This window comes from Eleutherodactylus coqui, chromosome 11 (assembly GCF_035609145.1).
Source record: "Eleutherodactylus coqui strain aEleCoq1 chromosome 11, aEleCoq1.hap1, whole genome shotgun sequence".
Classification (NCBI taxonomy): domain Eukaryota; kingdom Metazoa; phylum Chordata; class Amphibia; order Anura; family Eleutherodactylidae; genus Eleutherodactylus; species Eleutherodactylus coqui.
The window spans coordinates 111,601,252-111,613,922 of NC_089847.1; the positions used below are offsets into that span (position 1 = coordinate 111,601,252).

The 12,671-nt window shown below is 37.7% G+C and overlaps 1 protein-coding gene across 4 annotated transcripts in view; it reads right to left on the reverse strand.

The window, feature by feature from the left end:
• The window catches only part of WT1 (WT1 transcription factor), a 53,259-nt gene extending 41,615 nt beyond the window's left edge, over positions 1 to 11,644 (reverse strand). For all 4 annotated transcript variants that reach the window (XM_066582236.1, XM_066582237.1, XM_066582238.1 and 1 more), the window contains exons 1-3: positions 11,254 to 11,644; positions 4,522 to 4,641; positions 840 to 942 (exon numbers count right to left, since the gene is read on the reverse strand). In XM_066582236.1, the coding sequence (XP_066438333.1) occupies positions 840 to 942; positions 4,522 to 4,641; positions 11,254 to 11,644 (614 nt within the window). The remainder of the gene's footprint in view (positions 1 to 839; positions 943 to 4,521; positions 4,642 to 11,253) is intronic.
• Positions 11,645 to 12,671: the final 1,027 nt, after the last annotated feature.

Sequence of the window (12,671 nt, forward strand, 5' to 3'; positions counted from 1 at the left end):
ACAGACATTAAAAAGGCATATATGCCTCACCCAATCCACCATTGCTTCTGCTTCTCCAATACCTGATCCCCTTCTGCTTTCCACTCCCCACTGCATTGATAACATGGCCAGGGACATGTTATCGCTGCAGCCAATCACCAGTGAGTCTGTGATTGGCTGCAGCACTCACTTGTCCCTGGTATCGGTGACATCTCTATAGTAGGAAGCAAAGAGCAGGCTGAGAAAGTTTCTAAAAACTTTTTAGAGCTAGATAACCCCTTTGAGCAACCAATAAACGAAACAATCCTTCTCTTGTCCATTGGCTAAGTCTTATATTGCAATAGTCATGCATTGGAAGTAAATGGGTCTGAGATGCAATACCAGGCTAGGGACATGGTTGGTGCTATTTATAGGGGAAAAAAGAACTTTTTTCCCTAATTCCATATAACTCCATCAGAGAATATGGAGTTTGTAAGCCATACTTATTACATAGTTGCATTACATAGCTGATAAGGTTGAAAAAAGACAGAGGTCCATCTAGTTCAACCTATAATCCTATTAATATATAGTATTACTCCATATTTTTCCAAAACTCCGACAGTTATATGAAAGGGATTATGGCCAAGTCGTCTCCATATGCTGATATCTAGTTTTCTCCTTACACTAATTCTTTAGATCTTCAATAGGCTGTCTTACACATTTTAAGTTGGGATATATAAAGGACCGTCCCGACATATTCATAAATATGGTAAAGACTCAGGGATGTCAGTATTAATATACATGTGATACACAAATACTATGGATGACCCCAATTACCCAATGCGTTACACAGGGTTGATGTAGACATCTGAGGAACGTACCTGTTGTATGGGGATCTGAGCAGGAGGGCCTGGCTGCCCGTGCAGCTGTCAGTAGGGGTATGACAGCCGTACACTGGAGGAGGCACAGAATACTGCTGCTCTCCTGCAGGGAAATCACAACCAATTAATAAACTTGACATTTCTCTCATCATCATCTACATCAATTGCTTCCATGTCTCTTACACATATTTCTGTCCAAATCACATGTGGAATGCACTGAACCCCAGAGACCGAAGACTGGATTCCAATATAGGAAACCCTAGCAACACGTTGGTTGATATAAAAAATGAACCACCACTATTTCTGAACTATCTACAAATGTTCAAAACATCTTCCTACAAAACATGCATGTTAGGTTGTGCTGCTGGGACGTGTAGTTCTATGGCTTTCCAGGAGCACACTGCTACATGTGTGGGATAATTGAGCTGCCTGGGTGTGGAGTTCTCCAGCCAGCCAATCCCTACCGATCTGCTGCACATAAATACCAGCCCCTCTGGCTAGAGGATGCTGGTTTGCCAATTCCTTGGTGTTTGCTTTCATGGATGGTGTTCTGTATGTTGTGCACAGGGACATGTTCTGTGGTCTGTGCAGCGTGCCGGATATGGTGTATGAACAGTGTGGGATGCATTCCCTTGTGTGTTGGTGTGAACTGTGTCCTGTCTGCTTGGATCGTTTACTATCTAGGGCTAGTTAGGCAATTAGGTTCCAGCGTTGGGGCAGTCCCTATTGGGACGATTGCCCCGCTTGCAGGCAGGACTCCTGGGGTAGTTGAGTAGGGACCCATAAGACAATGAGGACCCTTGTCGCGATCTCGTGGGCTTAAGTGTCTTGGCTAAAATACGAACTAATACCTCATACTTACTGTAGCAATTACATCTGTTTATGCATGCAGATATGCAAGGTGAGTGTTTTGGGTGTTTGCCAGTCACTGTTTTATGTCTGTATTCCATTCTATGTCTGACCCACCCGCCCATTGGTTGTTGAACGCCTGGTTCTTATTGTTTATCCTACTTATCCTTTAGTATCCTGTCCCTTTCGTCGGTTGGTAGGCGGATGCTAGGACCTCTTGTGTTCCTGCGTCTAGCCACCTGTATAGCAAGCTTACACTTCCATCCGGTTTGTCATAGTACGAAGGAATCCCTGGGTCTCGTTGGCAGTCCGGGACGAACGTAACAATGCACTAATTCTACCATCCTAATATGTTGTTTGGTTAGATAGATGCAATAGATCTAACCAAACCACATCAGTAGTAGTGATGAGTGATCTTTTAAACAGTTTGGCTCGGGCGGAGCACTGAACTTTTACAAAATGTTCTGTTTGGTCCACATTAGTTCAAACTGAACCGAAAGTTCACCAAAAGCCCTAAAAGTGGTGTATGATACTGTTTAATAGCCATAAAAGACCCGTATAACTCTGAGAGTGGTTTATGGCTCCAAAACAGTGTTATACACCAGTGTTCAGAACGAGTGTTGAACGAACTCAGCCTGTAGACCCTGTTTTGGGTAGAACTTTGCTAAAAGCTCAGTTTAGGTTTTTGCCGAACCAAACTTTTAGCAAAGTTTGACCGAAACAGGATTCTACTAGTTCAGTTCGCTCAACACTAATTGGTAATTTTGACACATAACTGACTTATATGCACTACCAAACATAAGCAAAATTCCAAGACACCAGAGATATCTAATAAGGTGTCCATTTTTATTTATCTCATCTCTGAAAACACAATGTTTAGGCCACACAGGGCCTTCTTCAAGCCAAAATAAAGCAAGAGCAGATATAGTTTTGATTTTGCTAGAAAAAGTCCCAGAATGGCTGAAACACGATTTTAAAGATGACATAAATAAAAATGGAAACTTCATTGTGTATCTACTTGCCTTGGACTTTTACTTTATGTTGAATTAAGTCAGTAGTTTGGTGGAGTGACTGCACCAAGATAAGCATGGGGAAAACCAAGTGGTGTATGCAACCTCTACGTCCACATGCTTGACATGTGCACCGCTAAGGTAACAAATGAGTGACAACATTTTTCTTGATATGGCACTCTATAGTACATAAATATATAGATAGAACAGGATGGTTGGATGGATGGGTCATAGAGTTGATGGGTAAAAAAGCATAGATAGATAGATGTCGTTGCCGGCAGAGGTTAGAGGTGAAGGTGGGGTGATGTCTCAATGCTGGCCCCAACCCATGTGACTGTGCTTTTGGTACATGCGCCCTGTCATTCAGCAATGATGCCGATGGGCAGTTTATTCTTGTCACTGCAGAAGATCCCTAAGATGTCGTCTATCAGAAATCCCTCAATGGGCTCAGTGTATAATGTACCGTTCTGCACAGCCCTGCTTCAACATCTCCTGTGGTGTATGGGCTGATTGGCTGACAGGGGGTGTTTTCCCTAGCTGGCCAATCAGCCATAATGGGAGTATATTTATTCCGGACCCACCTCTACATGGCGCCGGTTACTGTCTTCTCTGAGGCTACTAATGTTGTGTTATATTAACTGCTTCTTACTTCTGCAGTTATCCTCATCTACGGACAGACTAGGCTACTTAGATTCCTGATGTGGGCTTGTCCTTATTGTGGCGACTGCTCTAGTTTTAGGCAGGGTCTGCAACATCAAATTTGGTTAGTGATAGCATTCCCAATTCCATTACTTTTCCTGTCTTGTTTTCAGCATGTTCTAAGTCATATTAAATATATATATATATGTTGGTCCTTTGTGAACATTAATTATGTCTTGATCTGTCCTGTTGGCGACATTTGTAGAGAGTGCTGTCCTTGTGCCCTGCGTGAACCTGACAATAGATAGGGAGAGATAGATAGATAGATATGGGATAAATAGATAGATATGAGATAGATAGATAGATAAATATGAGATAGATAGATAGATATGGGATAGATAGATAGATAGATAGATAGATAGATAGATAGATAGATAGATAGATAGATAGATAGATACGGATAGATAGATAGATAGATATGAGATAGATAGATAGATACGGATAGATAGATAGATAGATAGATAGATAGATAGATAGATAGATAGATAGATAGATAGATAGATAGATAGATAGATAGGTGTGAGGGAGATAGATAGATAGATATGAGAGAGATAGATAGATATGGGATAGATAGATAGATAGATAGATAGATAGATAGATAGATAGATATGGGATAGATAGATGGATAGATAGATAGATAGATAGATAGATAGATAGATAGATAGATAGATAGATAGATAGATATGAGAGAGATATATAGATAGATTGAGATAGATAGATAGATAGATAGATATGAGATGGATGGATAGATAGATAGATAGATATGAGATGGATAGATAGGGTTACATGATTTGGCGGATGGAAAGTAAAATAGAAGAACTATTCCGTTAATTATTAATATTTTATGTTTTTTCTCCTGTCTCCAGCTGAAGAGTCAGATGTACGCTGGTGCAAACATTGTACTGTGTATTCAGATAAGCTTGGCTTAGCAGAGATTCTCAAGCCATGGGAATTTAGCAGAGATGAGTTTGTTACTTAGCACCACACCCTTTGTTACCTGCGATTTTATATATAGCTGCAGATACGCCTACTGCAAAACCCTATAGGTGTGCACAATACCGTAACACAGATGGTTTACTGCCTTAGTACTATATACAAGGTATACGATGCATGGAGACACTTACCTAGGGAGGTTTGCTGGCTGATGGGGTCTTCATGTTTGAATGAGTTAGTAAACTGTGCTGTATGGTGAGATGGCGTGTGACCATAACTTGGGGTGCCATCAAAAGCCACTGCACTATAACCTGCAAGAAAAACAAGACATCATCATTACTACTCGTTAAGGCTGTTTATTCACGTGGCTAAAATATATATATACAAGTTCCCATCATTTTACATCAGATCTTTATCTATACAGGATCCAAAAAGCTTCGTGTCTGCTAAACGCAACCAGGTGCCCAAAACACTGAATGAAAATCGGATGGAATCTGACGTCATTTCACGTATCGCTATCCAATCGGTTTCGCTGAGTGTAGAATACGTGTAGCAGTATTCCCATCAGTTGTAGTTACTCTTCATCTCAACCCACTTCCGTTTCCAACCATCCAGCCAATATCTGATTGTAGAAACTGATACCAGCAGACCACTTCAGAGCTGCATTCACATATACACTTCTAGTGCCGGGGTTTTAGCTATAGCAGAAGTGGATCCTAAGAAAGAAGAGATGTACAAGTCTTTTCGTTTTACACTTGTCCTTCTTTCTGCATCCACTCTTGGCTCAAGCTAAAAAAAAAAAACTGCAAGTGTGAACCAGCCTTGAGGTCTATGGCGGGCAAACGTCCTCAAAAACATGGTTCCTACAGAATGATGCATTTTGGTTAAAAAAAAAACTCTAAAAATGCCAAGGAAAATGCAACGGGCAAAAATATCTTAATACTGCGCTACGGACTACCAGGACTGCAGCATTTTTAGGGGCAGCAAAAAAATACAGAAAACTACCCTAAACATCCATATACCTCATTTCTCCAAACGGCTGGAGATGCAAAAAGGTATAAAGCTAAAAAAATGCAGTAAAAAAATACATTATTGTGGATGTAGCCAATTTTACGAACAATATTTAACCTATTGATTGCCTTTTCCAGCAGAGCAATTCCTTGTGCTTTGTGTTCAAAGCCGTACGGGTGTTTTTTGCAGCATGCTTTTGATGACTGCAGCAGGTTATACCACATAGAATTCAATAGGATCCATTATGATCATTTATTATGACCAAAATGTATTGCAAAAGGACATAAATGTGGGGACGAGCCCTCGATGGCCATCTGAATGAGGATATCAGCAAACCCCATGCAAATGAATGAGACAATTCCAGAAATATCTGCAACATGTGAATGTTTACTTGTTTATCTACCGATCAACAACAAGTGATACATTGTGAATCTACTGTCATGTAAATATACAATCAATCATCAATAGAAATGTTGACACAAACCCCTTACAAAATGAGCCCATAGGATTTAATAGGTTTTTCTGCAGTTGAGTCTATAGGATTGTTCTCCAATCTGTTTCTGAGCTGCCCTCATTCCCAGCATGCTGGCTGGTGTACTTTTAGAGAGTCACATATAGGAGAACACTCATCTGTAGAGACATATGTCATTTTTGATCACAGGCATTCTGCTTCATAGACTTTAATGTGCTTCAAAAAAGCATAAAAATGTGTATATAAAAAAACTCCAAAACACAAATTTCAATTTTTTTCATACATTTTATGTATTTTAAGGCCGCTTTCAAACTAGCATATTTTTGCTCCGTGTTTAGAGAACTGTAATACAGAGCTAATGTAAAGCTATAGAGTTAATGGCATGGCCATATATTTAAGGCCGTTTTTCAAAAACGCACTGTGCTCCGTTTTTTGCGCATTTGCCTCCATATTTGTATTCCTTTCTACTGGGCAAATATAAATACAGTATTTGCCCGATAGAAAATTCTAAAAACACGGAGGCTAATACAGATTAAACGTTGATGACATACGGATGTAATGTCTGTGGAAACATGTCTATAATACGGATTCATGTTACGCACGTGTTTTTTTACGCTCATCTGAAATCAGCCTAAAACTCACAAAACATTCCTGTATGAACCCAAATTCATAGAACAAAGTCATTCCCAAAGTTTTTCGGTGTCAAATATTTTCTACACAATAGCTGACAACAGGGAACAATTACTGACCAAAAGGTAACAATTGTCAGAGTTTGGTCGCATCTAGCGTATTTCTTGTAGACATTTCCGCACAGGCTGGGGAAACACCCCATCCAGATATAGGGAACGGATTCTTCTGTTGCAGAAATATGTGCAGTAGGCCTGCTGCATGTGAATATCCCTAAGGGGGGGTGGGGGGGGGGTCACACACAGTATTTTTTTGAAAACACACTTGCAGTTTTTAATAGAGTTTTTGGCGCTAAAACCCGAAATGGATTAAAAATGAATGAGAACTATAAAGAAGGACTTTATGCTTCTCTGCCGGATCTACTTATGGCTTTGGCTCAAATAACTGAATTAAAAACTACAAGTGCTTTTTCCAAAAAAAATCCTGTGTGTGAAGTCCCCCTAATACATCCGACCTGCTACATTTATTGCATTTATTGTGAATGGTACATGTAGTTCTGCCTGCAGGTTTTCATTAGCAGCCATAATAAGGTAGGTAAAATTATATATATAATATATATATATGTATATATATATGTATATATGTGTGTATATATATATATATATGATGTACATCTAAAAAAATAATTCACTTTCATATATTTATCATTTTAAGCATATAGCATGGTATGCACAAAAGGGGATGTGAGATATGACATATGTCTCTGGCTTGAGGATTGAGTATTTAGCTCTGATACATGTTTTAGAGGTCATGATAAAAGTCAGATTTTTCCATTTTTGGGTTTCTGATTTCTTATTGTTACCGGTTGGCGGGCGCAATCACTGGTGTTTTGTTTTTTTACATGTATGTGAGACATCCGTAGGCCTCATTAGCTACAGCTATGAAAATATAAATAATACAAATAATGCCGAAATAGTAATAATAATAATAATAATATAATCTAGTAAATACATTTCCATGCTTTAAGTTTTTCTATTGATGAAGAAGAAATACATTTCACAATTGCTGCATCCTGTGAGTTAACACAATTTTTTTCCACTTCTTTTTTGTGTTGTTTTATCATTTTGTAGCGTTTCTTTTTCCTCCCAGTTATAAATAGCATTACCCCCAGCGAATGGAAAATTACTTGACAAAAAAAAATAACCTCCCAATATTTATCCCAAAACAAATGGAGTCAGCCCTTTCTTCAGCCCTGAGATAATCCATCAAGCAATGGGACGTGCACTTTCATTAATTACACGGGGGCAGTTAAGTGCAATAATACAATGTTTCAATAGAAAGTAAATGAACTAATTACAATGTAATATTTTCTTTACCCCCACCTCCTTTTGCTACACCTTATTACCACAAATATGGAAAAATAAGAATCATCTGGTATGCTGGAACTTTACAAACTATACATCAGCTAAACAATATAATAATAGCCCCCGAAATGATAAATAATCTTGTAGAAAAAAAAGTCTTATAAAGGTTATACCTTTATTAACCAACCCAAAAATTATATATGCAAGCGTTTGAGGCTACCTAATGCCCCTTCCTCAGGCTATAGGGAAGTTTCTAATCTGACCCTAACCTGCTGAAGGGGCAATAAGTCGCTTCGAAAGTTTGCATATATAATTTTTCTGGTTAGCCAAGCAAACTATCACCTCTATGATACTTTTGTTTTTTTTTATACAAGAGTATTTAAAATTACTGAGATTTTTCTGGCTAACACAGTACCACAATATTTTTGCTCTACCTATGAACAAGCCACAAGAAGAGGATATTATAACTTTCAGGGACTTTTTATCATTTATTTTCTAATTGCTTGCAAAGGATATTTTATCATTTTAACCAAATAAATTAGATCTTGATCATTTTTGATAAAAGTGTTGTACAATTATATAGAATATTGTGTAGATAAACAAATAAATGTGTGAACATGCAGACTCATATAATATACAGTTCATTATAGTTATCTATCCTAATAAGTTTCATCCACATTATATTATAATATATATATATATATATATATATATATATATATATATATATATAATGTGTGTGCATTGTATTTCAATAACTGTAGCCCTCTTACTACTTTATGTATAAAATTGTAATTTATTACTCTATATATATATTTTTTTTTTTAGTAACTTTAGCTGTTTTATCATTTTTGTGTTACTTATTACTTATTTACTTTTTTAGATTATTTGTATACTGTATACACATATATTTATAGATTTTATTTATTCTTACTTTTCATTTCTTTTTGAAATATTTTCTAGTCCTTCGTTATTTTTTACCAACCCATTAAATTACTCTTTTTAACAATTACATAGGTGGTTCTACTAAGTATGTATTGGCACTTGAGATATACCTTACTTACTACCTTATACCCCTTATAGAAAAAAAAAAGTAGGTTATTCCTGACCAATACACAGCCACTGCTGCTGCCTTGCTTACAGTCTATCCAGATGATGAGTCTCATCTGTGACCTTGACAAGTCCATCTGAAAGGCAGCATGATATTTTGGTCACATTTCCTGGTCTTGCTTGACCCAAAAGCTTCAGGAATGTGATAAGGGACTATGGCACTGAGCAAGTCCTCTGCTGATACCAAGTTCTATGTAATTAAAGTCTTATCACACCAGGGCTGATCACAGGGTGCTGAAAACCAAAATGCTCCCCAGCTGGATGCATGGGCAGGAGTCTGGATGAAAGAGGGAACAAGGACTGGAGGAGATGTGCACTGTGCAACTCTACAAGACTTGGCAAAATGGGACATTGTTACATCAAGGTAACATCTTTCCCACGAAAAAATACAAGCATCATAGATCTAGCCTTGAGCAGCCCCACTCTGACACCAATATTATAAACTAGGAATAGTCCATGGATCCTATTATTCCAAATATCTGGGAAAACTGAGAAGGATGGAGAGTAATGATTTCAGTGGATGGATAGATAGATGGATAGATAGATAGATAGATAGATAGATAGATAGATAGATAGATAGATAGATAGATAGATAGATAGATAGATAGATAGATAGATAGATGAAGTATAGTAGATCTAATCACAAAATTATGTGGTAAGATTACCTATTCATTTACCTATTTGCTTATCTCTGTATTAATTTAATACTGTCTATCCTATTGGTGTATATACTGTATATACACACTCACATATTTAGATATATCTGTAAATAATTGACACTTCCTTTAGAAATAATTTATCTATCATTTCTGCGGTAATTTTGTATACTTCTATATCAACCACTGATTGGCAGAAGTGTAGTGTGCTCCCTGTATCTTTAAAAAAAGAGGTTCTTCAGCAGCTGCAGTGTGTATTATACACTTATATGCCCCAGTTCCTGAAGAAACTATTTATTTTACATTACATTCTTCCTTTCTTTCCCTTTTCCTTCCCCTCTATTTAATATTTATAGATAGTTTAGACTATCAGAAAAGTTAGAAACTTCATGGACGTTCAGTCTATAGGCAAAGAAGAAATTAAGAGCTACTGGACACATTACAACACTGCATAGGCTTCATATTCTACTAAGTTCATAGTGCAATAATCACAAGAATAATGGACACATTACTAATAGACATCCATGTCCAAGAAACTATACAGACATCATTTCTAAATCCAGTGATCCAGGCACTGCGGTAATCCGGTGTCTGTGTGCAATGAGATTACACAGAAGGGCTAACCCTAATCTGGGAGCTCTCCTTATGTAACAGCAATGTTAACAGTCACTTTGAGCTTGAACCTGAAGGGTCTGCAGGTGCCCAAACTGACCCGGGTGGGCAATAGCAGTACAAGATGTTCTATAGTGAACTGCATTACAGAAAGTAATAGAAAGCATTAAACCATACAAAGATAAATAGATAGATAGATAGATAGATAGATAGATAGATAGATAGATAGATAGATAGATAGATAGATAGATAGATAGGAGATAGATATGCCTGTATCAACTATTTTGAGCATAGGAGAAGTCTGCCCGTTTGCACAGAGAATAGCAATATATTTGCTAAAAATGGTAAAATAAAGAAACGAAAATATAAATACATTGTATCTCAAATACAAAAATACAATAACAATATAAATAATAATAATCCAATATGGGTGATTAAAAAATAAATTAATAATTATTTTAGGAAACATTACTATAAGTAATAAAAAACATAATTGACACTGAAGCTATTGAAGTTCATCCGTAAATTTTGACATAGACCCCAAACCCTTAGAAGTAAAGTATGTGCAGCAGTGCAGCATATATATATAGTATAAAACGGCTAGATCTAATATGATATAGTATATATATATATATATATATATATATAGGAGGTATGCAAAAAAAACTGCATCATTTGCGATATGGTACTGAAAGCAATAAGTAGACAGCATATAATCTCCATGAACTGTTCTAAATATTAGGATTTGATTTAAGAGACATTTACATGGAGGTCTTCTACTGCCTACTTATCGCTTTCAGTACCAAATGGTGAATGGAGGATTTGATGCAAGTATTTTACATATATATATATATATATATATATATATATATATATATATATATATATATATATATATATATTAGATTTTCTATAGTACCGTGGGTGAGATAGATGGCTAGATAGATAGATAGATAGATAGATAGATAGATAGATAGATAGATAGATAGATAGATAGATAGATAGATAGATAGATAGATAGATAGACGTTTGTTGCATTTCGTTACAAGACACAAAAAGTCATGAACCCACCTTGGTTCCTGATACTTTGCTGGTTCTCAAGGCAGTTGGACAAGTAAGGGGCATTGGAGTACATCCTCGGCTGCCCAGTGGATGCCTGGCTTGGAGGGGGTGCACTAAATGGCCCATACCTGCAGGCTCCAGCAGCTGTGCCAGTGAACTGCCCAGAGAAGTGGACAGTAAAGGCGCTGAGACATTGATCCTCATGAAGATCCGGGTTCCAGGTGGGTTCTTGCTTGATAAAAGAGTGTGGAGTTAGGGAACTATATGGGGCACCTGGGGGAAAGTCCAGAACTGGTGCCCATTGCCCACTGCTGCTAACTGGCATGCTACAGTTACTGTTCCCGGAGAGAGAAGAGACAGGGGGTAGCAGGGTATTCATGTCCCTCACATCAGACCCCATCTGAATACTACAGGGACTGATGCTGGACTCCAAGATGACAGAAGATCACTGCTGGGATGATGGTGTCCACTCAATAGTCCAGCTCAAATCCAACAGCAATGTGTGTAGAGCATTCCCTAAGAGATCACTATGAGCAGAGTCCCGCAGGAGCTGTGTAGTGTGGGAGCTGCCTCTCCAAGTGTCTCCTACTTGCCAGGTTCCTAATGCTCTAATAGGGGCTTCTCCTCACTGGGAGGTGGAGTCCCATCTCCATTCATACACATCCCCTGGTATCCACATCACAGGCTTCTATCACTGCTCTCCTGAATTAAGCCAGACCCCAGACATAGAGCAGAAGGGGGAAAGCATATACCACAGTGATACAAAATGCAAGTGATGCATGTATGTCATAGATGACCTACAAAAATAACAGGACTGGGCTGTGCTGCAAGGAGGCTCCTGGAATGTATTGGAAATTGTAAGTATTTAGTAAGAATGGAATGATATTAACTTTTCTGCAAAACGTAAATATATGTAAATAGATAATAGGCGATAGATAATATTTATATAGATAGAGAGGGGAGAGTTATATGAAAGAACAATAGATAGATCGATGGATAGATAGATAGATGGATAGATAGATAGATAGATAGATAGATAGATAGATTTGTGTGTAGGTATATGAGTGTGTTTGTATTATTACTGTAATTATTATTTAGAAGGAATGAATATTATAACAGATAATGATCTATCTGTGTAGAGATCAGCTTTGCTTCAGCATCAACAGACAAGATGCTCCCAGGAGATAGGGATCTGTCAGCTATCAATTAGCCAGAGTGGCATGTCCTTACTTTCACATTATAAGATAATGAACTTTCACCTTCCCTCTATCATTTCTTAGTGTCACTTGTTGCTGCACTTTCACACGCTCCTGGGGGTTCTGTGCACCCAGTAATTCAGCAGCTCCGGCCACTATCACTGCCTAACATCATCAGATGGGACAGGAGCAACAAGTGACCCCTCAACTATGTATCTTACCGTGAAAACT